Genomic DNA, 25,971 nt, shown 5'->3' with positions numbered 1-25,971 from the left:
GGGGCTGGGAGGCGGGGTCGGGAGTGGGGGAGAAGCTGCAGTGGGAGCAGTCCGGAGAGAACGGACCCACATTCTGCCGGCTGCCGCTCCTCTCCCCTCGGCCCCTGGCGGGCCGGTGTCCCTGAGCACGCGTGTCCCGGGCCCCCGTGCAGGTGTCCACGGGCTTCCAGTGCAGCAACATGATGTCGGCCCTCCCCAGCAACTTCCTCGACCGCCTGCTCTCCACCGCCCTCATGGAGGACGCCGAAATCCGGCTCTTCGTGCTGGAGATTCTCATCAGCTTCATCGATCGTCATGGCAACCGCCACAAGTTCTCCACCATCAGGTGAACACGTGTGCGGGGGCTGACGGCTCCCCACCGGGCCAGGCAAGAGCCCAGTGCAGCCCCAGCGCAAGGCTGATCACCGGCCTTGAACCTGGGGTCCTGCAAGGGCAGGAGGGACCCCGGGGCACTCGTGCCTTGGGGGAGCAGAGGGAGGACTCGAGACTCAGGTGATAAAGAGCAGGCGTTAAAGGGGTGTTCAGGTGGGGCGCGGATGGGGGTGCCGGGTAATCGGGGGCGCGGATGGGGGTGCCGGGTAATCAGGTGGGGTGCGGATGGAGGTGCTGGGTAATCGGGGGTGCAGATGGAGGTGCTGGGTAATCGGGGGCGCGGATGGGGGTGCCGGGTAATCAGGTGGGGTGCGGATGGAGGTGCTGGGTAATTGGGGGTGCAGATGGAGGTGCTGGGTAATCGGGGGCGCGGATGGGGGTGCCGGGTAATCGGGGGGCGTGGATGGAGGTGCCGGGTAATCAGGTGGGGCACGGATGGAGGTGCCGGGTAATCAGGTGGGGCGCGGATGGAGGTGCCGGGTAATCGGGGGGCGTGGATGGAGGTGCCGGGTAATCAGGTGGGGCGCGGATGGAGGTGCCGGGTAATCAGGTGGGGCGTGGATGGAAGTGCCGGGTAATCAGGTGGGGCGCGGATGGAGGTGCCGGGTAATCAGGGGCACGGATGGAGGTGCCGGGTAATCGGGGGTGCAGATGGAGGTGCCAGGTAATCGGGGGGCGTGGATGGAGGTGCCGGGTAATCGGGGGGCACGGATGGAGGTGCCGGGTAATCGGGGGCATGGATGGAGGTGCTGGGTAATCAGGGGCACGGATGGGGGTGCTGGGTAATCAGGGGGACATGGATGGAGGTGCCGGGTAATCAGGGGCACGGATGGAGGTGCCGGGTAATCGGGGGTGCAGATGGAGGTGCCGGGTAATCAGGGGCACGGATGGAGGTGCTGGGTAATCAGGGGCACGGATGGGGGTGCTGGGTAATCAGGGGCACGGATGGGGGTGCTGGGTAATCAGGGGCGTGGATGGAGGTGCTGGGTAATCAGGGGGACATGGATGGGGGTGCCGGGTAATCAGGGGCGCGGATGGAGGTGCCAGGTAATCAGGGGGGCACGGATGGAGGTGCTGGGTAATCAGGGGGGCATAGATGGAGGTGCTGGGTAATCAGGGGGACATGGATGGAGGTGACGGGTAATCAGGGGGACATGGATGGAGGTGCCGGGTAATCGGGGGCGCGGATGGGGGTGCTGGGTAATCAGGGGCATGGATGGAGGTGCTGGGTAATCGGGGGCACGGATGGGGGTGCTGGGTAATCAGGGGTGCGGATGGAGGTGCCGGGTAATCAGGGGCACGGATGGGGGTGCTGGGTAATCAGGGGGACATGGATGGAGGTGCCGGGTAATCAGGGGCGCGGATGGAGGTGCCAGGTAATCAGGGGGGCACGGATGGAGGTGCCGGGTAATCAGGGGCATGGATGGGGGTGCTGGGTAATCAGGGGGGCATAGATGGGGGTGCCAGGTAATCGGGGGCGTGGATGGAGGTGCCGGGTAATCAGTGGAGACTAAGATTTGGGGCAAGAAGGGAATAACGGGTTCAAGATTTTAGAGAAAAGGACTTGAGAACTTGGAAGAAGATGGAGTTTGGCTAAGAACCAGGGCTGGGAGACTCCATTGCCAACTAGTAGACAGTGCCTGTGACTCCCTGCGAGCTCGGGCTGGCTTCACGCCGGGGGCTAAGGAGGTCCTTTGCGCCCCTCCCAGTACCCTCAGCGACATCTCCGTCCTGAAGCTCAAGGTGGACAAGTGCTCCCGACAGGACACGGTCTTCATGAAGAAGGTAAGCAGGCCGGCCTTCCGGTCACGGCAGACCCCAGGGGGCCTGGCCTGTGGACCCCAACCTTCCCGCTGCCCCTAGAGCCGGCCTGCTCCCTCCAGGGGGCCAAGCCCAGGGTGACTGAGACTCATCCGTGAGGCGGGATCCAGGAACGCCCCTGGTGAGCCAGGCCAGGGCCGCTGGCCGTGCTGTGCCCCTGTGGCTACATTCAGGTGGCAGGTTTTGGTGCTGGTCTCGTGGGCCCCTAAACACCACTGCTGCCTGTGTCCTCTCCCTGAGAGTGTTGTGGGTACGCACGGCCGCCCTGCCCCATCCAGACGGGTCTTCCTCCCTCTCCCCCTGGCCTCTCATTCCACCCCCACCCCCCCACTGCACCTGGCACCTGTCCTCCCGGACCCCAGCACTCGCAGCAGCTCTACAGACACATCTACCTGAGCTGCAAGGAGGAGAGCAACCTTCAGAGGCACTACGAGGCGCTCTACGGGCTCCTGGCGCTGCTCAGCATCGAGCTGGCCAACGAGGAGGTGGTGGTGGACCTCATCCGCCTGGTGCTGGCTGTGCAGGTGGGGCCCAGTGGGGAGCGGGCACCGGCCCTGTCTTGGCCAAGCACTGATGACACTGCTGAGCAGCAACTGCTGGACCGTTGTTTGGGACCCCAGGAACATTGCACTCGCGGTTGGCCATTGTTCCATGAAACCCCAGACCAAGGTCCTGTTTGGGGAACCCCGAAGAATGCTGAATTCATGGCTTTGGTCCGTCCTCAAGCTGAGGGGACCCAGGGAAGAGGGTCATTCAGGCAATACCCCTTGTTTTTAAAGATTTGTTTTAGTTAGTTTGAAAGACAGAGTTAGAGAGAGAGAGAGAGAGAGAGAGAGAGAGAGAGAGAGAGAGACACGTCTTCCATCTGCTGGTTCACTCCCCAGATGGCTGCAATGGCCAGAGCTGGGCCAGACCAAAGCCAGAGCCAGGGGCTTCTTCCAGGTCTCCCACATGGACGCAGGATCCCAAGCACTTGGTCCATCCTCCACTACTTTCCCAGACACATTAGCAGGGAGCTGGATCAAAAGTGGAGCAGCCAAGACTCCAGTCGGCGCCCATGTGCAATGCAGGCGTCACAGGTGGTGGCTTTACCTGCTGCACCACAGCGCTGGCCCCAGCACACCTCTTAGTCCCAGTATTCCAAGTTCTTTTGGCAGGGTCTGAGCGAGACTTCAAGGATTCACCCCCCAAAAGAGGTGCTCGTAAGCCCTGAGTGATTCCAGAACAGACTGGGGTGGGGATCCTCTGGTCCCCAGCCTCGGCTGTGCTCCGGAAGTTACTGTCCCCCCAACTCCTAGCTTGGCGTCTCCCCAGCCTGCAGACCTGCAGTGTTTAGCAAGCCTCCTCCGTGGTTTATAGCACGTATGGCACTTTCAGGGTCTGCCTGGGTGGGAGTATATTCCCAGGGTTCTGGGGTTCAGGGTGGACCCTCAGGCCCCGCAGGCTGGGGTCTCAGGGTCTAAAGCCAGGGAGGCACCATATTCCTGAGTCACGGAAGCCTGGGGATTCAGTGACGGAGCGGCTTAGCCCCCCCCCCCCCTTGATTAGTGCTAAATTGTGCAGGGCTCAAGAGCCAGAATTGGGAACTCCCCTGTATCCCAGTCCCCTAGGAACTCACACGGGTTTCCCAACATAACATGCAAACCCACAATGGTGAAGGAGCCAGCACCCTCACAGGGGGTTGGTACAGTCGGGGTCACTAACGCTGAAACTGCAGAGTAGGGAGCCCCAAGTATCTAAGGGCCTCCTGGCTCCTGGGTCCTACCGCTTTAGTGAGGACGAGCTTTGGAAGGAAGCTCTGTGGCAGAGGCTCAGAAAGGCTCGGTCTGGGGAAGTGAGCCACCTCTAAAGCAGACTGGGGAGGGGTCGGGCGGGGCCGGGGCACGTGTGTAGTGGTTGATTAAAAACCCCGGGGCCGTCTGTGCCGCCGCAGGACGTGGCCCAGGTCAACGAGGAGAACCTGCCGGTGCACAACCGCTGTGCCCTGTACGCCCTGGGCGCCGCCTACCTGAACCTGCTGAGCCAGCTCACCACCGTGCCTGCCTTCTGCCAGCACATCCACGAGGTGTGTTCCCGGAGGGCCCGGGGCCGCCCTGGCGGGGTCCAGGGGCAGCCTTCCCTGAGCCGCATTCGTGCTGGGGCTTGGACTCGGCACTGTCTGCAGGAGCTGCATGTGACAGCGTTTCCCTCCCTGAGCGACGGGACGGGGCGGGCTGGGGGGGCACAGGGAGGACCCGTCCCCGCCTGCCTCCCGCCCCTCCATCTTAGCCTGCCCGCGACATGCACTGACACCCGCAGATTAAGTGGGCTGAAGCCTCTTAGAGCTTTGCCATCTCACTCCCATGTGGAAGCTCAACAAGTGGATCTCGTGGGAGTTGAGCGTGGCGTGGGGTTACCAGAGGCCGTGGGGAGGGGGGTGGGAGCGGCTGGTCCGCGGGGACGAGTTACAGTGAGAGAGGAGTAGGAAGTCCTGGGAGGGGCTGTCCCGTGATCACCAGGTACTGCACATTTCCCTTTAAGAAGAAAAGACTTGACTCCCGTCAGCCTAGAGAGATGCTCAGTGTGGGAGGAGACTGTGCCTTGCCCGTGTTTGCCTGCCCTGGAGCACCACGTGGCACTCAGAAACACGCGGCAGCAGCAGGGTGACCGGACCAGAGAGCCCTCGCGGTCCATCGTGCGGATTCCCACAGCCCTCTCCTCTCCCTTTGCTGAAACCCTGACAGCAGACCCCGGCTCTCGCGTCCTCACGCCCCGCCCGCCGTGCCAGTGCGCATGGGCCCCTCCCTCTGTGATCGCCTTGCTGTTCGCATGCATGTTAAATAGCAAATCCAAGGCAGGGCCCAGGCACGGGACGCTGCAGTCTCTTGGGAGCGACGACGTGGCCTGCGTGTGTCGTCGGTGGCAGTGGCTTCTTAGGCTGGTGCGGGGGTCCCTGGGGGTCTGGTCTCCCACTCGGGAAGCACAGCTGCAGTGGGCTCAGCGTGGAGACGTGGTCCCTGGGAGCTCCCTGTCCCTGCTGGACCCAGCTCTGACCCGGGATTCCTCTCACGCTGCAGGTGATAGAGGCGAGGAAGAAAGAGGCCCCGTACCTGCTCCCGGAGGGCGTGTTTGTGGAGAGGCCCAGGTGAGGCACCTGCCTGCGACACGGCAGCTGAGTGGGAAGGTGGGTGGGCCCCGGAGGCCAGACACCAGGAGCTTATGCGCCTGTGCAATCCGGGGTAGCAGGCGGACCCAGCCTGCGGCACGGAAGTGCTGGGTGACCCACGCCTCGAGCATGCGCAATGGTTTAAGGTTCCATGGAGCCTGATTTAATCAGAAAAGGCAGTCGCACTTCGCAGTAGGCCCTAGGGGAGCTTTGGCCACACCCACAAAAATGCATCCCTGAGCAGTGGCCCCTGACAGCCCCCGGGACGTTCTCAGACCTCAATCAGTACCACGCATCAGGGTCACTTCAGAATCCCAGGAACTGGGAGAAAGACACGGGGAAAAATCGAAATGTCCCACGGTGGGCGACGGCCTCATAAACGACGGCCCCTGCACACAGCGAGTGGCCGGCAGACCGTAGCAACAGGGTTCCGGGGGAGTGTTTAACGGGAGCACTCTCTCTAAACTAGCGGCAAAACATGCCAGCGCAGTGTGGGGGAGGGGCCGTGAGCGCGCATGGAAGGATTCCGTGCAGGTGGTGGGTGGCCCTCGTCGCCGGCTCCCGTCCCCCCTCCCGTCTCGTTGCGCGGTGTAATTGGGAGCTCCAACGCCTCGTCTCCGCTTTGTCACCCAGGCTGCCTCAGAGCCTCGAGGGGGTGGTCCTGGAGTTCCTGTTCCGCCAGAGCAAGATCAGCGAGGCCCTGGGCGGCAGCGGCTACAATTCCGACCGGCTCTGCCTGCCCTACATCCCGCAGCTGACAGGTGCGCCCCTCCTTGGCCCCGCGAGGACCTGCGTACTAAGGACTGGGGGGGGCGGGGCTTGATGGCCTTTCGTGGCATCTTAGATGTCACCCAAGAGCCAAAAGACACAACGGAGTTTTGTGGCGAGATCTTCTTTAGTTTTCCCGCCTCTCCTCCTCGGCGTGAGACCCCTGGAAGCAGCGGCCTCATGGGGTCGTCTGGCCTGTGGATGGGAGAGGCTCCCGGGCCTGTGCACAGGCTGCGGGACCTGAGGCCCAGACCCCACTGCAGCCTACTGCCCGGGAAATCCTGGACAAGTGCCTGGCGTCCCCAAGCTTTGGTTTCCCTCACTGCAATAGGGAACTTAGCAACACCTGCCGTAGAGGGTGGGTGCAAGCGGCCCGTGAACTAACAAAGGCAAATGCGCCAGGTGAGCCCCGCGCTCTGACAGCTCCTGTGCTGTTCACAGATGACCCTTGCAGAAGCCGAGCCGAGCTGTCTGGCCACATGCAGCTCCTTTGTGGTCATCAACCATCTCAGACTCTTAAAGAGCAAAGCTGACCACCCTGAGATGGGTAGAGAAGGCCCATGGCAGTTGGAAGCCCCCATAAGCTGCAGGTGTAGCCTAAGCGGGTGCTGAGCCTAAGTGGGGAGCCGCGGGCTAAGCTGAGGCCCCAGCACGCAGAGGGGGGACAGGGGCTCAACCCCGGCTCTCCGAGGACCACGAGCCGCCGCTCTGGGTGCTGCTTTTGCAGATGAGGACCGCCTGTCCAAGAGGAAGAGCATCGGGGAGACCATCTCCCTGCAGGTGGAGGTGGAATCCCGGAGCAGCCCCGAGAAGGAGGAGGTGAGCGCCTGTGCCCGCTGTGGCTCTGCGGGGCTGGGGGCCATGAGGGTGTCCATAGCATCATCCGCAGGCCACACAAGGAAACTGGCCTGCGAGAGACGGAATTTCAAGTCCCGCCTGCAGTTGCCTTGGCAGGGCCTCATACGGCCCGCGGGCCGGCCGCTCCCCGCCCCCGCCCCTGCCCCACCTGCACAGTGCGTTTAAGGTTACTTGGAGCGTAACTCATTAGAAAAGGGCCATTTTCATACCAGCTCTCACCATATACATGTGTCTTCAATGGGGACCTCAGCAGTTCCCCCTCCCCCGCCGCTGCCCCCATGAGCCTGTGGCCACAGTCACTCCTAGCTCACAGTGGGCAGGCACCCCCACCATGGAGGATGAGCAGACTTGAAGGTGGGAATAGCCCATACTGCGTCTCCGCCACGCTGTACGTGCCAGTACAGCTACTTTGATTTTTTATCAAGGCTTAGCTTTTTAGAGCCGTTTTAAGTTCATAGCATAATTAAGACGGTACAGTTTTTCTACGTTCTGGGCCCTGCACCTGCACGACCCCTCCCACCCCGACCCCGGGACTAACACCTGTGCCCAAGAGACAGCCTGCACTGGCGCCACCACCACGAGTCCACAGCGGACCCTGGAGGCGCGCTCAGCACCATGGACAGACGCACGGCGATAGGTCCCCACCCTCGCAGGATCCTGCACAGACCTCTCGCTGCCCTAAACCCCCGCTGTGCTCCGGCAGGTTCACCCCGCCCCCAGGCCCACGGCCCCTCTGATTCTCTAAGGAAAGCTGCAGCAGGGTCTTCGAGGGCCCCTTCTTTCCACCCTCCCTTGAGGACCATGAAGATCTGATTTCCACTCATGGCAATGTTGCTTCTCTCCTGCCAGTATCTCTCTGCCTCAGCCGATGAAGCAGCTGTCCCCACAGCTCAGGGACCATGAGGGGTATGAGTGCCAGCAGCAGTGTCCTCCCCCAAACAAAGATGGGGCAGCCAGGGGAGAAGTGGGCTCCTGGGGGAGCTGGAGCCGCAGGCTGCACGGCCGTCTCGTTCATTGTGGGACTGCTGGTTAAAGGCGTCCGCAGAGGCACAGGGGAGCCTCCGACATGGTAGGGGGGGACACGCCCGGGCAGGCCCGGGACAGGAGGGCTCAGGTGGTCCTCGGGCACTGCTAGCGTGGCCTTCCTAGTTCCTGGGATAGCTTGGGGGCCAGCATTGACCCTGAGCCTCTCCCCGCTCTGATCACAGCAAAGGCGTCTCTGGGGGTTGGGATCAAGGCTTCCACCAACTGTGCCCCTCACTGCTTCGATTGTTAGGGTAGCCCTCTCATCCAGGGCTCTCAAAGCTGGCCCAGGACCTGGCTGTAGAAGGAAGGAAGCTCAGAGTCGGGCTAGCTGGATCAGTAAAATGGGGAGGTTGAGCCGGGCGTCCAGCTCTGAGAGACTGGGAACCCGCAGGCCTCCGGTCGGGTGGCTGCTGTCCCCCCCCCCACCCCCCTGGGTGGTGAGAAGTTTGGGGACCTCAGGAAGTGATGTGTGAGAGCCGAGCAGGAGGAGGAAAAGGCCACATGGCTGCACTCACCTGCTCGTAAGTGGCCTGCTGGGCCTCCCGGGTCAGTGCCACTGACTTGGCGGCTGAAGCAGGGGCGCAGGGACCCCCACCCCACACCCTTCTGCTCTACTACCCTCCCTTCCAGTTCCTGTGCTCTGTGTCCCAGCCCAGTGCTCCAGTGGCCCCTGGGCCCTAAGCGCCAGGTCATCACAGGTGACCTGTCAGTGCTGGTTCGGTCAAATTGTGGTCCGGGCCCCCGGCAGTCAGAGCCAGTGGTGGGCTGGGCTGGCCCCACTGTTCCACGTTATCCACCTTCCTGCCCTGGCGTCCGTCCTTGGCCTGCTCCGGGGGGTCTGCTCCCTGTCTCCCCTGCATCTCAGTCATCCCCTGCCTTTGCTCGTGCACGCAGGCTGTGTCGGAACCGCCCTGCAGCCCTACATGGGCGCCATTCATCAGCCCAGCTCGTGTTCCCTTCCCGCACACACTTCTACCTGCGCTTGCCCAGTGGGCTCCCTTTTCCCTGTGCCCCGACCGCCCCCAGCACCCGATGTCGGCCAGTGCTGCAGTCACCGGCCGGGGTCCAGAATCCTCAGAGCCCCTTAGATCTCCGCGCAGCTCTCTGGCCTGCAGACTGAGCTCTTGTGACCTAATCCTCCATTTCCTGTTTTGTTTTATTTAAAAAAGGCTTAATTCACTTTATTTTTCTTGTGTAGACTGTGCTGTAGCCACAGCTGAAGCCTCAGTCCCCTGCCCAGACCCGCGGCCGTGGTCTTTACAAGGTGGTCGGTGAATTCCTGATAGGGAGTTCACGGACAGTCTCTCTCCAGAGGTCTCGGAGACGGCGTGAAAGGTGGCCTCGGCAAAGCTGCCCAGGCGGCATCGGTGCCAGCCGGCAGCCAGCAGCCGCTCCTTGGGGTGGGGCCAAGACGCTGCCGGTGTCTCCAGGGGAGGGGGGGATGAGGTGCACCAGCACGGAGCCACAGCCTCCGGTCACCTGCAAGGTGTGGTGTGGGGCTCAGCCGTTGTGTTCCCCCGAGGTGTCCACATGGGCACAGTGGAGAGCTTGGCCAGGAAGATGGCCCCCAGGTGGTGGCACTGCCTCCTTGGAGCACCTCACACCCAGGCCTGATGAGGACAAGTGCCTTGAACGTGGTCTGCGCCGGCCAGAGCACACCTGCCTTTACGTCAGGATAGCCTTCAGAACATCACCCAGAGGGAGGCCCCCCGGGAAAGAGCCAGTGATCTCAGACTCCCCGGGGGCCAGGAGGAGACAGGGCTCCCCCAGGGACTTGGTCTTCATGTCCTTGGCCAGGAGACCCAGCCTGGGACGGGGCCACACCGTGTCCTCAGCTCCACGGCCTCTGCCCCAGCCCCTACCCCGACCCTGGCCACGATGCAGCCCGGGGGCCAGCACCGAAGCCTAAGAAGAAGCCGCTGTGGTCTCCTGGTCCAGGGCCTCCTGGGCGCCAGCGTCGGCCGCCATTCAGCGTTCTCTGTTCTTGGAGGAGGAGCCACTCCTCACTGCTTACCCTCGTGAAGTGCTCGGTCACCTGGGACGACTCCACGTCCCAAGCCTTCAAAGTTACTGACCTCAGTCTTTTTTATTTTTTTTCTTATGACAGTGTACTCCTCCCACGGGACTTGGTGGGACAGGCTTGGGGAGGGGGCGGGGCAGCGAGCCCTCTTGGGGGAAACTCGGGCCTCTCTCCTGAGCCCCAATCTGATGCGGAATCAGCTCGCGGGCGTCCTCAGGGAGCTCCCAGCAGGAGTGGGGTGTGCTAGGAAACAGAGGGGCCGGCGGACAGTCAAGGAAGCCGGGGCCCCTCCTCCGGCCCACCCCGGCCCCCGCCCCCGCTCCCGCTCCCGCTCCCTGTCCTCTTTCTGAGCATGCCCACCTCGTGTCTTGCAGCGCGTGCCGGCCGAGGAGATCACGTACGAGACGCTAAAGAAGGCCATCGGTAAGCCCGGGCCCTGGGGGTCTCCACCCGCAGGGCGGGGTCTCCACGCGCAGAGCCGCAGCCCGCCACAGTGCTCTCAGCAGGTGGCCTCCAGCCAGGAGTGCTGGCCCTGCGTCCCACGTCAGGACCCTTTCCTCCCTGATGTCAGCTGATGATGAGGGAATCGGTGAGGGTCCCAGCTTTGTTCTAGAATCGTCTGGACTCTTTGTTTTTAGTTCAGTGTGATACAGATCAGCTTGACCAATGAAAGACAATAACAGACCAAAGTAGGAAGGACGTCAAAAAGCTCCAGCTTCCTGCTAACGCGGACCCTGAGAGGCAGCAGGGATGGCTCTCCGGTATGGGGAGGGGCCTGGACCCCATAGCTCCCAGCTTCAGCCTCTCGATAAATGAATTTTAAGAACGATGAGGTCTCGGGCTGGCGCTGTGGTGCAGTAGGCTTCGGATCAGCGCAGCTCCGGTCCTCGTGGCCATTTTGGGGAGTGAACCAGCAGATAGGAGACCTTTTTCTCTGCCTCTCCCTCTCACTATCTGAAACTCAAAATACATAAATAACATCCTTTAAAAATAAATAATTATGTATTTCTTCTCGGCCTTTTGGCTAAGATCAAGTGTAAAAATAAAATAATTAGGAGATCTACACATTTTTTCATAATATGCATTTTCCACACACTTTCTGAAGTGCCCTCCTATTCATTTAGTAGCCATTCAAACGCCCTGGCAGCTCATTTCTCTGGGTTGTTGGGCAAGGAATATTCCCAGGAGACTCTTAAACACCACCCCTTTCTGTCTCTGCTGTCTTCAGCGTTACTCTGTCTGAATGTGACTCCACTTGCCTTCGTACCCAAGCATGATGAACGCACTTAACCCTCCCACTCGCGTGGGGTGCCAGGTGGTGACTGCTGCTTAGGGTCTCTGTGTCAGCCTTCGTGGTCTGTGTGGTTTTTCCATTGTTGATGTCCCTTTTTAAATTAATGCCAGAGCCTCAAAGGACCAGGTGTTCTAGGACCTTCTGTTTAAGAGTCCTGTTGGCAGTGCAGCTGCTTGGGGCTTTAAAAGCTCAGCCTAAGGGTCCCCTTAGCTGAGTGTCAGGGGAGAGGGCTGAGCTTCAGGCAGAGTTGAGAATAGGCCTGGAGTTCCCAGTGCCCAGGGAGGGGGCGCCTCCGTCCGCGCTTCCCTCAGCCACGGGCCAGGCCGGGCAGCGGTCATGGCGCTGTCCCCTGGAGGAGTCCGCCCCCGCCTGTCTCCCTCCCCGGGGGCCCGGATGTGAGTGCTGAGCCTGCTCTGTTTCCCAGTGGACAGCGTGGCGGTTGAGGAGCAGGAGCGGGAGCGGCGGCGGCAGGTGGTGGAGAGGTTCCAGAAGGCGCCCTTCGAGGAGATCGCCGCGCACTGCGGGGCCCGGGTGAGCGAGGCGGCCCTGGGCTCCTGCGGCTCAGGTGGAGGCCGAGTGTGGGTCCGCAGCAGGAATGCGTCTCTAGGAGATCTTGTCTCTCTGGGCCCCTGAAATTAGGGTTTCGATTCCAACCCAGAAAGCTCTGCTGTTGCCCCCTCGGGTTCTCCCATGTCCCGGCACTGCACTGCTGCCCCCTGAGCCAAGACACTTGGCTATTGGTCGCACCATCTTCCAGACCCCACAATGCACACGTAAGGGAGAAGTCCTGACCTGTGGCGAGTGTGTAAACACTCATGTGCCAGGGCGTCTTTCCTGTATTGGCGCGTGGCAGTGTCACGGTAGCCCTTAGCCCAGTGAGCCTGTGGGCCTCACACTGGGGGGGGGGGGGGGCGCACGGCAAAGACGAGGTGGCCAGCGCTGGCAGCAGCACCCTCACAGCCAGGCGCCTGGCCACGGGGGACGCTCTGCAGGAGAGGCCGCCAGCAGCAAGTGTTTGGTGCAGTGGCTAAGATGCCACTTGGGGCAGGCACGTCCCATATTGGAGTGTGTCTGTTCAAGGGTTGGCTCTCCTCCCTCTTTTTTTTTTTTTAAGATTTTATTTATTGGAGAGGGAGAGGGAGAGAAAGAGATCTTCCATCTGTTGGCTCACTCCCTAGATGGCCGCAACGGCCGGAGCTGCACCCATCTGAAGCCAGGAGCTTCTTCTGGTTCTCCCACATAGATGCAGGGGCCCAAGGACTTGGACCATCTTCTGCTGCTTTCCCAGGCCATAAGCAGAGAGCAGGATCAGAAGTGGAGCAGCAGGGACACGAACTGGCGCCCATATGGGATGCCGGTACCGCAGGCGGAGGCTTAGCCCACTATGCCACAGCGCCTGCTCCTCTCCTCCTCTATTACCTTCCTGCTAATGCAGACCCTGGGAGGCGGCAGGTGATATAACTCAAGTAGTTGGGTCCCTGCCACCGCCATCAGAGGCCCAGATTGGATTCCCAACTCCTAGCTTTGTCCTAACCCAGCCCTGTTTGTAGGCATTTGGGGAGTGAACCAGTAGGATTTCTCTCTCTCTCTCTCTCTCCCTCTCCCTCTCCCCCTCTCCCTCTCCCTCTCCCTCCCCCTCCCCCTCTCCCTCTCCCCTTCCCCCCCCACCCCTGCCTCTTTCCCTTATAAATGTTATTTTTTAAAAAAGAAAAAAGAGGGCACCCAAGCAAGTAGAAATGAGGACCTATGGCAGATGCGAGGACCCGTCCAGCACTCTGGAAAGTGATGGCACGCCGGGATTCGTTAGGCGCAATGTCAGTCAGGGACAACGAAACATCATTGCTAAACATTCAAAATAACTCCTCCTCTCAGTAAAAATAGAATCCACATCATTTTCCATCTTATAGATTACAAATATCCTGTATATGAGACTACTTAGAAAAGTTCATGGAAAGTGGCATTAATTGATAAGTTTGGGGTAGACATTGCTGTCCAGTGGGTTAAGCCTTCACTCGGGACGCCCAGTTCCCATATGGGAGTGCCTGGTCTGGGTTGCTGCTACTCTCTGCCTCCAGTTCCACTCCCTGCTAAGGCACCTGGGAGCCAGCGTCTACCTGCAGTGGGGGCCCAGCGGGCAGTAAGTGCTGGACATGAGCTCAGCCCTGGTCACCTTCCCAAGGCTGCACAGAGGCAGGTGGGCCCCGGAGGAGGCCGCAGCTCACACCCTGCTCTCTGCTTGTGTCTAGGCGTCCCTGCTGCAGAGCAAGCTCAATCAGATCTTCGAAATCACCATCCGGTAAGTGCATCTCGGGCGGGCAGCCTGGGGACCCCTTGTCCCTCGTGGTCCTCACACACCTGTGTTCAGTTCTGCCCCCGGCCCTGCCGCCCCGTCCCTGGGGCTGGAGCGAGCCACCAACTCCCCAGACAAGGAACTAGAGACCTGAGAGGGAAAGAGCCGGGCGTCCCGGTGCCCCGGGCTGGCGCCCTACTCTATAGAGCAGCAATGGAAGCGTGACGTCAAGCCGTAGATTCTAGAACAGCGTGATGGCCTGGGAACCCAAGGGGTGACAAAGTCTTAGCCCCTGTGCAAAGAGAAGCCCGGGTCAGCTTCTCTGTCCAGCTGCATGGCACGGGGACCCCAGGACCCCTTCCTCAGCCTCTTTCCCCCTCTCTTCCTGCCCCCAGGCCCCCACCCAGCCCTTCGGGAACCATCACCGCCGCCTACGGGCAGCCGCAGAACCACTCCATCCCCGTCTACGAGATGAAGTTCCCTGATCTGTGCGTGTACTGAGCTCCGGACACGGAGCCCCTCGGGGGCTGGGGTCTGAGGAAAGGGCCCACCCTCAGGCCTACCTCCCCCCCACCCCACGGGGCCCGTGGGGCCTCGGGGCTCCACTGAGGAGAGGCAGCCACCCGCTCCCGGGAGGGCCCTGCCTCCTTTGTCCTCAGCCTGGTCCGCCGGGCCGGAGAGGGGCCCTGCTGGACGCCTCAGGTGTGACGGCGGGGGCACAGCTGTCATTCCCACTGGGGAACCGGACAGACAGAGGAAGCATGGACCCCGGCGGGAGGAGCCGGGGAGAGGTCCGCGCGGCGTGGCCCAGCTCCCGCCTTGCTGTGCTGTCCCCGCTCTGTGCTCACCCTCCAGCTGCCCGCCCGCGTCTTCCTGTTAGGCTGCAGCGAGAGCGCCCCTGCGTGTCCCTCGTGTACCTCGGGGCGTCTCCCCACGTCTCTGTTCAGAGCAGGCTTGGGCGGGCCAGGGCCCTCCCCGGCTCTCTCCCTCCTGGACTTTTCCCTGAATTGGGTCCCCTCTTCTAGGGATCCCAAAGGGTTTCTGTGGCCCTGGGCTGCAGGAAGGCAGAACAAGACCGTCTGGTTCTAGATGACTCAGAGCTGGGGAGGTACTGCCACCCCAGGGCCACCTCCCGCGGAAGGGGCTCCCGGCCTAGCCTGGGGCGGGGTGGGGGGGGCTCGCAGGGAGGGCAGGGGAGGGGGTGTGGGACGAGTGCTGCTTTGGGACCCGAGGATGTCAGAGGCAGCTTCCTGGACGTCTGACTTGAGGACGGAGGCTCCTGCACCTGCTGTGGCCCGGGACGTCCGTGCCAGCGGCAGTACTCGTGCCTGGGGAGAGGCAGCCAGCAGAGACCCGCTCTTGGGTTCCGGGTTGCCTTTCCACTGGGTGCCGCCTGTCTGTCCCCGTGTTACTAGTGACGGAGAGAGGAGCTGAGGAACCCTGGGAGAGCGCGAGGGAGTCGGCTGCTGCCTTCCGGTCCTGCCTCCAGCTGCCTGTGTGTCCCCTGAGCCTCCCCGCCTGGCCCTTGCCTTCGCTTCCAGTGCAGCCCCCCACCACCCCCACCACAACCCCGTCACTTTCCCAAAGGAGTGGGCACTCTCCCCTCGCCAGAGAATTTGCTTTTTTGCAAAGAGGGAGGACGAACAGATTTGTTAGCCCAAGGGAACCCCCTTTGGGGCAGTGTGGAATGAGGTCAGAACATGGGGTTTCTGCTGAGGGGAGGGCAGGCTTCCCGGGGTTCCCCCAGATCGTGCCCCTGCACCTGGCCCTGCAGGGAGCGTGGCTGGGAGCCCCGTGACTAGGGGACGGGGTGTACGTTCCACAATCAGGGAGAACCTTGACACGTGGATTTCCGCATTACGTGTGCAATAAACTTCTTGGGGAGGGGCCGCCTGCCGCTGGTCCTGTGGCTTCCGCGCTGCAGACACGGGATCGCCTGTGTGTGGCCCGCTCTCCGCCATGGCTGTTCGGCTGTATGGCTTTTGGCTTGTACTTAACTCCAAGCATGAATTTAGATCTCCCTTTGATATCTCCTTATTAAGAAGCCACATTCAAAACAGCCACATCTGCAGGCAAACAACCCTTGGAAGAAGCAGAAGAAAGTCTAAACCTTGAGCCCCCCCCCCCCCCCGACAGGTCCCTTCCCCCCTGGCTCTCCCCGTCCTGTCTTCCGCTGGCTTTGAGGAGAGGCCCTGGGTTTCTAGCGGCATCCACTGATGTCAGATCCCGGGGGGGCCTGGTCCTGGGACTTGGAAGTCACTTCCCTGGACTAGAGGCACGCTCCGACGTGGCGGTCCCTCACCCCCATCCTGGGAGCAGAGAGGGTGGTGCAGGTCCCCGTTTGCACAGCCTGCCTGCTGCTTCTTCCGCAAACGTGTGCTCCCAGGAGAGAACAGGCGTCTTTTGTGTCCTCTTCTGGGTGTGTTGAAATTTACACTTGGTAGCATATCAGGCTGCCTGCTGACGTGGAGTGGGGTCTGGGTCCTGGCCGACGTGCCTTGGAACCAGAATATTTTAAGCTGCATGTTCATGAGCACAGACAATGAAGCGGTAAATGAGGCAGCCCGCTCGCCCCGCCCCACCCCGCGTCCTGGAAGAGAGGCTAAACAGAGTGGATGGAACGCGGAGGGAGCAAGGCGCCCACCGGGGCCCCACCCCTCGCAGTACCCTGCCTTCCCAGCCCCCCACACCCCCACCCCCACCCCGCGTCTGGCGGCGCCGTCTCCCGTCCTTTTCTACGCTCCTTTGCTGTGGTTTCGAGCCAGAAGGCGCTGGCCCGTTCAGTCCAGCAGCTCCCAAAAGCCACTTGAGGACCCCGGCTCTGTGGCGAGGGGCGGTTGGTTGGGGCTCCGCGGGAGAACTTCGTGGGTGTGAGTGCCGGGGTGTGGAGGATCTGGCCACTGGGTCGGGTCGTGCACGAGAAGCGGGTCCGTGGGAAGCAGCACCAGCAAGGCCCTGGAGGCCCCTTCGGGTTTCCTTGCGCTGGGGTCCCCCTGCGCCTGTGCTTGTTTGTCCTCTGTCGTTGAAAAGTAGGAACAAGTGGCTTCTTGACACCTAAATGCCCCCCTTGCCAAAGAAGGCAGGAGAGCAGTCGGAAGTGGGCAGGTCCCCGCACACTTCCCAGCACCACGCCCCGAGCAGCGGCATGAGCAAGGAGGATGAGCAAGGAGGGCGGGCCTGGGGCTGAGCGTGTCAGCCCTCCATCTGCTGGCTCGCAACAGGCTCGGAACTGCCTTGGGGCTGCTCTGATGGCGGATCCTGGGGCCACAATGCTTTCCGGTTGCCATTCCAGTGTCCCCAGGCCCTCCAACCTGGGTACTGACTAAAGAGTGCTGTTGAGAAGTAAGGCAACTTTCCCAACTCCTCTTGCAACAGGAAATGGCAGCTGGGTGCTGGGCTGGTAGGTTAAGACAGGGTCAAAGGTCATCCCCTTTAGCCCACATGTGGCCCGGGCCTGGGGGCTGCAGGAGGAGGGGCGTGGTGGCCCTGTGCTGGAGCCTGTGTAACAGGGAAGGGGTGAAAAGGGCGCCCTGGGCAGCAGGCACCCTGCTGGGGCCAGAAGGCAGTTTCCTATGGTCTCCCAGCTGACTGGGCGTCTGCTTGGGGGGATCACGGGCCTCCCGAGCCCATCACCTCCCCCTTTGCACTGTTGACCAGGCAGGTGGAGCGCACAGTGTAAATCCACAAATGCTGCAGCCCATGCACTGTCACTCGTCTCCGTCCCTTAGACCCTCGTGACCGGGTGAGAGTGTGTGTACGTCTAGGACAGCTGGTGTATTTATATGTGAGTGCAAAACTAGTGCCCGTGGCAGTTTTCTGTGTTTCGCACTTGTTGAATCTGCTTGGTTTTACCTGAGGGAAGGGGGGAGAGGGGGAGTGGGCGAAGGCTAGGAAGAAGTCTTAGCAACATCATTCTTAGGATGACACGTCACAATTTCCCATGAGCCTTCACGATGCCCTTTCCGAATAAATGTTACTGTGGTCACCACATGGCTGTCGATTGGATTCCTTTAGGGTAAATGGTTTTTTGAGATAAAAACAGAATCTGAGAATACCAGCCGTGCACACTGGCACTTAGCAACCCCGGCAGCCATCACCTCATCTGCGGCTGCGACGGACACCCCGGCCCAACCTTGGCACGGAGCACCCTCGGCTAGGAACGCCCAGGCTGCACCCCATCCCAGCCCTTGTCACAGAGCCCACCCTGGGGCGCGCCTGCAGCCTCCCACGCTCCCGCTCCCCCGGGACTCCCCGGAGCATGAAAGTAAGAAGGGGGAGTTGGGGGAGGCTTCCCAGCCGACCGTGACCTCTCCCGCCCACTGGTGTGTCTGGCGATGGTGACCCGGATGTGTGCCTGTCTACATGTATCCGTGAGCCTTGTGGGAGTTGTCTGTGTGTGTGGCCCCAGCACTGAAGCCACCACTGGGAGATAGAAAAACAACATGTACATGGCCAGCGCAGTAAAGCCGCCACCTGCTGCGCTGGCATCCCACGTGGGCACCGGTTCACGTCCCAGCTGCCCCACTTCCTATCCTGCTCCCTGCTAATAGTCCTGGAAAGCAGCAGGAGATGGCCCAAGTGCTTGGGTCCCTGCCACCCTCACGGGAGACCTAGAAGCAGCCGCTGGCTCTGGCCTGGCCCAGTCCCAGCCAGTGCAGCCATCTGGGGAGTGAACCAGCAGATGGAAGACTTTCTCTCTCTCTCTCCCCCCCCCACCCCCCTGCTGTAACTCTGCCTTTCAAATAAAAATAAATCTTTAAAAATCCACACACACCACCACCACCACCACCACCACCACCTGCTTCTGCCCTCACAGAGCCTGGCCTTGCCCTGGGAGGGGAGGGACAAGACAGACACACAGTAAGGCGCCAGCCAGAGAGCAGGCCGGCTGCAGCGAGAGCGGGCTGGCAGCTGCAGGACTCGGCGGGCAGGGGCTGACCTAAGCCTGGACTCAGGTGGCAAACAGCCTCATTCAGTATGGCAGGGGGAGGTGCGGGAGCCCCGCAGGGAAGAAGTTGGTGGGGAGAGGAGCGGGGCCTTCATCCGGGGTACCTTGGGGCAGGCGCCTTGGTAATGAGCGCGAGCAGAGTGACTGGCACCCTGGGTGCCATGCCCAGGGGTGGGGATGGATGGGAAATTGGGAAGTGGGGGTGCTCTTTGGTTCTTGAGCCAGCGGATGTGGAGAAAACCAGATTTTTGCGCACATCGCTCTGAGGAATCTGTGTAGCACGGGTGTGGCAGGAGAGCCACTAGAGGCGGGTGGGGAGTGAGGATGAGGGCTGCAGCCAGGCCCGGGGAGGGAGGGAGGGGCCCAGTCCAGCCGGGGGCGAGAGTCGGAGGGCCTGCAACAGGTGTGTGTGTGTATGTGTGTGTGTGTGTGTGTGTGTGTGTAGGGGAGACGTGAGGCCACACCCACACTCAGCTCCCCAGTGATGAAAACGGAGGCCTCAGACCCAGGGGGCGTCCACAGCTTGCGCGAACCCGGCAAGGGGGGTGGGGTGGACACGGAGCGGCTCCGGGGCCACCAGCCAGGCTCCCCGGGCGCGCTGGGCTCGGCGCCGCGGCTCGCGGTCTACACTCAGAGCCGGAGGCGGTGTGAAATGGGAAAACGGGTTTATTTCCTAAGGACAGGCGGCGCGGGGAGGCGGCGCTCACGGGCCCTTCTTGTGCGCGTTCTTGACGATGGCGTTGCGGAACAGCGTCACCAGCGGCGTCTGGCCCTTCTCCGACGACATGAAGCCGCCGTAGCGCTTGTCCTTGGGCCGGCTGCCCCAGCGGAAGTGCTCCATCCTGTAGGGGCCCTCATCCTTCTTCTCGGCCGCCGCCACCAGGCCGTACTCCGGGTCCGCGTCCTCGGCCGGGCCGTCGGCCAGCTCGCGCTTGACCTCGACGGGGAAGGCCTCGGCCGACTCGTTCTCGGCGCCGTTGGGGTACACCTTCACCGGGCGCCGCTTCTTGCCCACCGGCTTGCCCCAGCGGAAGTGCTCCATGGAGTAGGAGCGCTTGCCCTCGCGCGGGCCGGGCTCGGCGCCATCGCCGCGGTCCCCGGCCGCCGCGACCTGCTCCTGCTCGCGCTTCTGCCCCGCGCCGCCGCCGCTGCTGCCGTTCCGGCGGCCGAAGCGGTCCCAGCGGAAGTGGCCCATGACGTACCTCCGGGGGCTCTCGGTGAGCGGCTGCGCGTCGCCGTTGCCGGGGAACACGGGCGTCTCGGCCGAGCGGTCGAGCTGGCAAGCGCGGAGGCACTGCTGCGGGGAGGGCGAGGCCGTGAGCCCGGGCGCGGCGACAGCGACGCGACCAGCGCGTGGCTCGCAGGCACACACCCCTGCGACCACTGGCGGGGCTGGTCTGTGCCCCCGGGGCGCGTGGCCGCGGTGTCGCTAGCAGGCACGCACCCCGACGACCACCGGCGACGCCCAGCGCGCTCTCGGTGGGTGGCCTGTGCCCGTGGCTCTTGTGGGCAAGGCCAACGCTTTGCCTGAAAGGAACTGCCCAGAAGGGCAGGTGGAGGGTGCTGGGGGGTGGCACTTACTGCTGAACCAATGACTACGTAAATACCGGGCAATGGAGGACTGGGAGCATTGCGGGTCTGGCGGGGGAGGGTCCTGCGTGCTCAGTACCCCCCAGCCCTATCCCTGCTCCAGGCCCTTCCCCTGGCTTTCAGGGAGCTGATGGCCCCATCCCCTTGCCGACACAGAGCGGCTCACTTCCCTGTCGCCTCTCTCTGGCCCGAGGGAGAGCCGCGTGGAGCCCGGGCCTCTGCTCCCTGTCCACAGAGGGCTCGACTGTGGTCCGTTTTGCTTAGCAAGGTGACCGCATGGCTGCAGCCTGGAGATTTCTGTCACTTGAAAGCTTACAGAGGAGAAAACAAAACGTCTGGGTTCAGCGGACTTTCCCACCCCAGGGATTTACCATTCGGGATGCACAGACGGGAGCAGTAGCAAATAAAAACTGAGGCAAACGCCCTCCCTGGACCGGGCATGAAGCGGGAGGCGCAGGCCCGAGCCCCCCAGCGTGAGGCAGCACAGGTGGCCCTGAGTGCGTCCGGGGCACCTTCCCCGGGTGAGCTCTCCCGGGGCTGTCTCCTGGTCTCTCGGGACTGGAACTCACGGACCCCCGGGCGTCCTGCCCTGCTTTATGTCACACGTGCAGCCTGCCCTAACTCCACCTTCACTCGGCTTCTCCACAGACGAAACACAATGCAGCAGTGTGCATTGCACCCCCGACTGGCAGGTGCCAGCGTGTGCACGCACGCGCACACACACACACCCACACACACACACCCCTGCCAGCACATGTAACTACTGGAAAGATCAAAGAGGCGCTTAGCAGAAGGCCAGCCTTCCAGAAGCAGCGTGAGACACCGGGTACCAGTTACCCCAAAAAAAGGGTACCTTGGTTTTTCCTTCTCCCTCTAAAGACCCTTCGTAGAGCTACCGCTCTAGCTTTGTAAATGGTAGTAGATAAAAGGAGAAGAAATACAAAGGGGAAATGGCAAGGAACATGCGGTTCTTGGAGACAGAATAATGCAGAGACTGTGAGGTTAAAATACAGGACTGAGGGAGCCGCTAACATTACTAGGACACTGTCTCTAAATGAACAATCAATCAATCAATAGTGTCCAAAGAAGACAGGGCAGAGGGGAAGGATGACCAAGCAGGACCTGCGGGGCAGACCCATCTCCCTGGAGCTGCTTCCACCACGCCTCCCGCCCCCGCCCCCGCCCCAGCACAGCCCGAAGCTCGTTCTGCTCCTGCCGGGTTGGGTCAGCCCTGTCACTGGGAAGGAACTTCCCTTCCCCACGCTGCTGCTTCTGAGCTGTCGCGGCTCCAGTCCCATCTGATGCCCAAGTCAAGATGGCAGTGACGGCCCACGTACCAGCAGGTGGCTTTCCGTGGTGAGCTCCTGACACTGGCTGCTCTCCAGGCACCAGCCACGCACTTCCATGGAGGCCTGAAGCAACACGGCCAGCAGCAGAGCCCCCGACCTCAGCATCTTCCAGGCAGGCTGCGGCTCTGCAGAGGCAAACAAGATAGGCGGGACCCCTGCGAGGAGCAGAACAATGTTGGCCACTCACCAGGAAGGACCAGGAGCCAACAGCAACAACGCACTCGCTTGTGGAGTTCAAGGCTGTTTGAGGACAGGAGCAGAACTGAGGACAGGGGGAGACGGGCAGCACTAATTCCAGCACTCCAGGTCCAAGGACTGGGAATAACTCAGGGAAGGCAAAATTCCTGCCCAGGATCCCCCCCCCCTCCTCTGGGAGTCACCATTCCTATGAGGTTTGATTCCCAATGAATGTGAAGTTTACACAAACGTCATTAAAACCGCTGGTGAACTTCGGCAGGATCTCAAGCAGACAGACTTCAGGTACTGTACACAAAGCACTCGGGTGCCCTCCATGTCTCCAGCCCCAGAGGCTCTGGATAGATTCGTTTTTAAAGCAGAATCCAGGTCTTTAAAAGCAGCTCAGCTTCTGAACACATCATATGGGAGAGCTCTTGTCTTGGGGTCCCTCAAATGAGGTCTGAGATATGAGGTGTCTTCAAAACATGCATGAGCTTCCGCAATTTTTGTGGGGCATCAAAATATATTTCTCATTTCATTCCACTTTTCCACAAACTTTTCAAATTACCCTTGAAGCTGGAGTTGAGGAAGGTGAAGGAATCCAGGGAAAGAGGTTGGACAGACAGACCTCAAAGGAACCGCCTCCCGGTGTGCTGTTTCTAGAGAACCAGGGAGCACCCTTGGGCGTGCTAAGTCGAGGGGTTGGAGTGCACCTACAGCGCCTTCCCCCAGTGCCAGCGGCTGCCATGCTGCCTGCCCCCCTGCTCACAGACTGTGATGAGCTCATCACCGACCCTATGGTCATTTTGGATTCCAGAAGATTCTCTCAGCCAGCTGTTAGGAAGAAACCTAATTAGATGGGAAAAGCAATTCGCATTAAGGGGCGGGTGACTCAGTGTCTTGTGACATAAAAAATTACCTAAAAGAAATCTATGATTTGGGGAGGTGTGGACCAAATATTTGGATTTAGAGTCGCCCCTGGCCCTCGCGTCTTTCATCCTGCCTGACCCCCATTCCTTTCTCCCAGCTCTGGACCAACTCAGGGATCTCTTCTGAGCTCTGGCCAAGCAGGGAGTTTTCGAAGCAGCCATTAGATGGCGCTGGCAGCCAGAGAGCTGACCCAGTATGGCCTCTGCCCAGGGAGAAACAGGGAGAGCAAGCAGTGTCCAGCCTGGGTGCTCCTGCCTAGCCAGGGACAGGCTGCTCCAGTTTCCATACACAGCCTGTGGCTGCTGGAAAGGGCAGTTACGTTAAAGTTCTGAGGCCACACCGTCCATGTAGATCAGAAAAATGCCTGAGTGTCACAGGAAAGGCAGAGAAGATGGCAGATAGAGGTGCCGTCATGAGCAAGTGCAAAGCAGCACCTTAATGGAGCAAAAGAACAAGATCACACAGGCCTGGCAGTTACCACGACCCTATTTCAGTTCTCAGACCTGGCCATTCTGGGATGACTTCCGCTTTCCAAAAGCCGAGGTGACGACACACACCTTCCAAGAAGCCCGCAGAGAGCACTCCTTTCTCTCTGCCCCCTGCTATAGCCACACCACACAAGGTGACACCCCTGTCACTCCCCACCCTCTCCGAGCTCCTGCTCTATCGCTGCAGACTTAGGTGGTTTTCTGAAAGCAAACTGTTTGGGTTTTTGCTTATGCATATATCTTCCATTTTCCTACAATCATCAGCAAATAGTATCTTATTTGTGCCACTTTTTAAACAGCAACAAAATACCATGCAAATGTCAAATGGTGTTATTTTTGTAAGGAGGGACAGCATTATAACCCAATAAAGGAAAGTCTTGGTAATCCCATCGCCAAAGTTTCCTGGAAAAATGGAAACTTGGAATTTGCTCTTCTGGATGTTAACTTTGAGATAGACCCACACTTGTTAGAACTTCAGGAGGGCAGGGTCTCTGTGAACTGAACAAGACCTTTAGTTTGTGGCTTTAAACCTTCCCACCAGCCATGCCGTTCTGCAAACATGGGGGAGCTGCTGGGCTCCTTGTGTCCTTGCACAAGGACAGGCCTGCTTCAGGTCCTATTAACAAAAGGGCTAAGGAGTATTGAGTCATGAAATTAGCTGCCCTGTGCACACTTTATAACAAGAACGAAGGCACACTTTTCCTTTGCTCCCAACAGCCTTTCTGTGAGAAGCACCCCCGCCCTGTTAACACAAGAGGAGTTTGGAGACCCAGAGTGCTCCGCGGACAGTCCCCCCACCTGTCCCCCTCGCCTCCCGGGAGTCGCCCCTTGTCCGAGTCTCGCTCAGGTCAAGCCCGAGTCTGCTGGGTCGAGGTGTGCTCCGTCGGAGCGCGTCCCAATCGAGAGCGAGCGAGTCAGGACCTCGGACAGCTCCCGGGCGGCCACCCGGTTTTAACCCTGGCTGGGGCTGGAACAGGAGGGACTGTCCCGTCTTGTAATCGTGCAGTTTCCACAACTCAGCCGTGGCCAAGGTGGGCAGGGAAACGAGGACTCAAAGTCTGAATCCGAAAAAGAAAACCTGGAACGAGGAGCGCTGACCGTGACTTCTTGCCTTGTCTCTCCTGCCCGCACTTCCGATGTGAACCTGCGCTAGAGGGTCCGGGATCCTGCTTCCAAGTAGTGACAGCACCCAGAAAGTCGGGAGGAAGAGGAGCCGAGAAATCAAGATCCCCCCAGAGGCCTCGGGTGTCAGTCGGGGCGCTGGCCACCCACTGCCCCGGGAGACCCCACGCCGCCGTCCGCAGCGCAGAGCTCCCAGGCCCCAGGATGGGGTGCCCGGTGAAGTGCGGGTCTCACCTGTCGCAGGGAGGCCGCTCTCCGGAGACGAGGGTCCCTTCTCCTCCCCTCTGTCCTGCTTGGCGCAGCCGCTTGGTCCCCGTCACACTCCAGGCTCCTTATATACTTGCAGGGCTCGCGGGGAGAGCGCTTCTGTGGCGCCAGGAGCGAGTGACTCCCAGGTCGGGGGAGGGGTTGGTGGTGCGCAGGCGGGGGGCTTCCTGGTAGGGGCTCGGCCGAAAGCCTGGAGGCTGGAATTAGCACGGCCCTGGCGAAGGGCGCACCTGGCGACCCGCCGTCCGGAAGAACTTAATTACCGAGGGGCTGGGGCTCCACTTAGGGCGCGAGCCGGAGGCTTAGCACCTTGGTGTGGGGCAGGCCTGGGGCGCCTCTGAGGTCTCGAGGCGAGGGTGAAGGGGCCTGCGTGCTGGGACTGGCATCTGCCTCCTTGGCGTTTGCAGGTAAATGTCACCGCGGAGAGAGTGCGTGGGTTACGCCTCAGATTTCTGCCTTTGGACACCTGATGTAGATGTCGCTGGCAATCAGTCTCTCTCCTCCACTGTGGGGAGGGAGGGAGCAGGGGTTGGGACAGGTTGCCCTCTTGGAGGTTGAAGGTGGGTTGTAGTGTCCCCTCATTCCTTCTCCCCGGCCCTGCTTTCCAAGTGCAAAGCTCATTTGTGCCCCAACCACAAGTGGACGTGCCCTTAACCTTGGACCTTTAACTGGGAGGGGGTGGCCTCTGATCACACTGTGGCTGGGAGCTGGCAGAGCGGCCGGGAACTCTCAGACACCTACGCTTGCAGCCTGGACCCGAGGTGCCCAGCTTGCTCTAGTCCCAAGTGTTAGGTCAGGAAGAGTTCACCACTGATGCTGGCAGGTGAGAGACTCTAACCCGCAGGAAAGACAGAATTCCCAGTGACAGCGGGTGAGGGAGGAGTACTGGGGCTGCCTTGAACTTCAAACAAATCGAGGTGCCGGCTTCACCTCCGACTGCAGGAATTTCCTCCGCTCCCAAAGAGACATTTCTTCTCGACTCCACGGCTGCCTTGAGAATTCGGCTTTTCCAGTTGGTGACATTGACTCAACACAGCAATCCTTGCCTTTTGGGTGGTAAGAGAGACCCACACTTGTTGATGGTGAGCAACCTGCCCCATCACCTGACTTTGACCTTGGCCTCTCTCCAGGGCCAGCCCCCAGCTCTCCGTCTCCATCATGCATCCCAGCATCTCCGCCATTGCAACATTCACACTCGCAGAGCCCCACTAGGCTGTTCCTCCCACTGCGGCTCCCTTCCTGTCTCCAGCCACCCAGGAAACCTGGACTCAGCCATCATCACGTGTTCCCTAAAGCTCTCTTTGGCCATCTCTTCCAACTGGGGGCGTGACACAGCCTTCTCTGTCCTACACAGAACCCACTCCCATGCAGCTTGTATTGCCTGGACCAATTCACTTCCATCTCCCACCCTCTCTCTCACTCACACGTATCCCTACCACCATTGGGCTTGTACTCTCCTATGCAGATGGTGAGTTGGTCTTCTTGTATTATTTCTTTTTAAATTTT

At 60.8% G+C, this 25,971-nt stretch overlaps 2 protein-coding genes across 8 annotated transcripts in view; one reads left to right on the top strand and one right to left on the bottom strand.

Annotated features, from left to right (window-relative positions):
• The window catches only part of EFR3B (EFR3 homolog B), a 135,126-nt gene extending 119,643 nt beyond the window's left edge, over positions 1 to 15,483 (top strand). For 6 of the 7 annotated variants that reach the window (XM_051840808.2, XM_051840799.2, XM_051840794.2 and 3 more), the window contains 13 exons: positions 153 to 325; positions 2,082 to 2,157; positions 2,556 to 2,717; positions 4,127 to 4,258; positions 5,250 to 5,317; positions 5,972 to 6,099; positions 6,834 to 6,925; positions 10,385 to 10,433; positions 11,729 to 11,835; positions 13,551 to 13,600; positions 13,990 to 14,082; positions 14,620 to 14,702; positions 15,010 to 15,483. In XM_051840808.2, coding sequence (XP_051696768.1) covers positions 153 to 325; positions 2,082 to 2,157; positions 2,556 to 2,717; positions 4,127 to 4,258; positions 5,250 to 5,317; positions 5,972 to 6,099; positions 6,834 to 6,925; positions 10,385 to 10,433; positions 11,729 to 11,835; positions 13,551 to 13,600; positions 13,990 to 14,082; positions 14,620 to 14,683 — 1,194 coding nt within the window. In that variant the 3' untranslated portion in view covers positions 14,684 to 14,702; positions 15,010 to 15,483. Of the gene's footprint in view, positions 1 to 152; positions 326 to 2,081; positions 2,158 to 2,555; positions 2,718 to 4,126; positions 4,259 to 5,249; positions 5,318 to 5,971; positions 6,100 to 6,833; positions 6,926 to 10,384; positions 10,434 to 11,728; positions 11,836 to 13,550; positions 13,601 to 13,989; positions 14,703 to 15,009 lie in introns of all 7 variants that reach the window. The other variant, XM_070069348.1, reaches the window with a different exon arrangement.
• A 3,707-nt stretch (positions 15,484 to 19,190) lies between these two features.
• On the bottom strand, positions 19,191 to 24,511 carry POMC (proopiomelanocortin). The gene is made up of 3 exons (XM_008254814.4): positions 24,433 to 24,511; positions 21,470 to 21,636; positions 19,191 to 19,839 (listed from the first exon to the last, which is right to left on the bottom strand). Exons 2-3 carry the CDS (start codon positions 21,584 to 21,586, stop codon positions 19,246 to 19,248), a joined length of 711 nt encoding a protein of 236 aa, XP_008253036.2. The 5' UTR covers positions 21,587 to 21,636; positions 24,433 to 24,511; the 3' UTR covers positions 19,191 to 19,245.
• Between the last annotated feature and the right edge of the window lie 1,460 nt (positions 24,512 to 25,971).

Source organism: Oryctolagus cuniculus, chromosome 2 (genome assembly GCF_964237555.1).
Source record: "Oryctolagus cuniculus chromosome 2, mOryCun1.1, whole genome shotgun sequence".
NCBI lineage: Eukaryota > Metazoa > Chordata > Mammalia > Lagomorpha > Leporidae > Oryctolagus > Oryctolagus cuniculus.
Note: the sequence above shows the minus strand (reverse complement) of the source record. Positions and strands in the feature narration are given on the sequence as shown.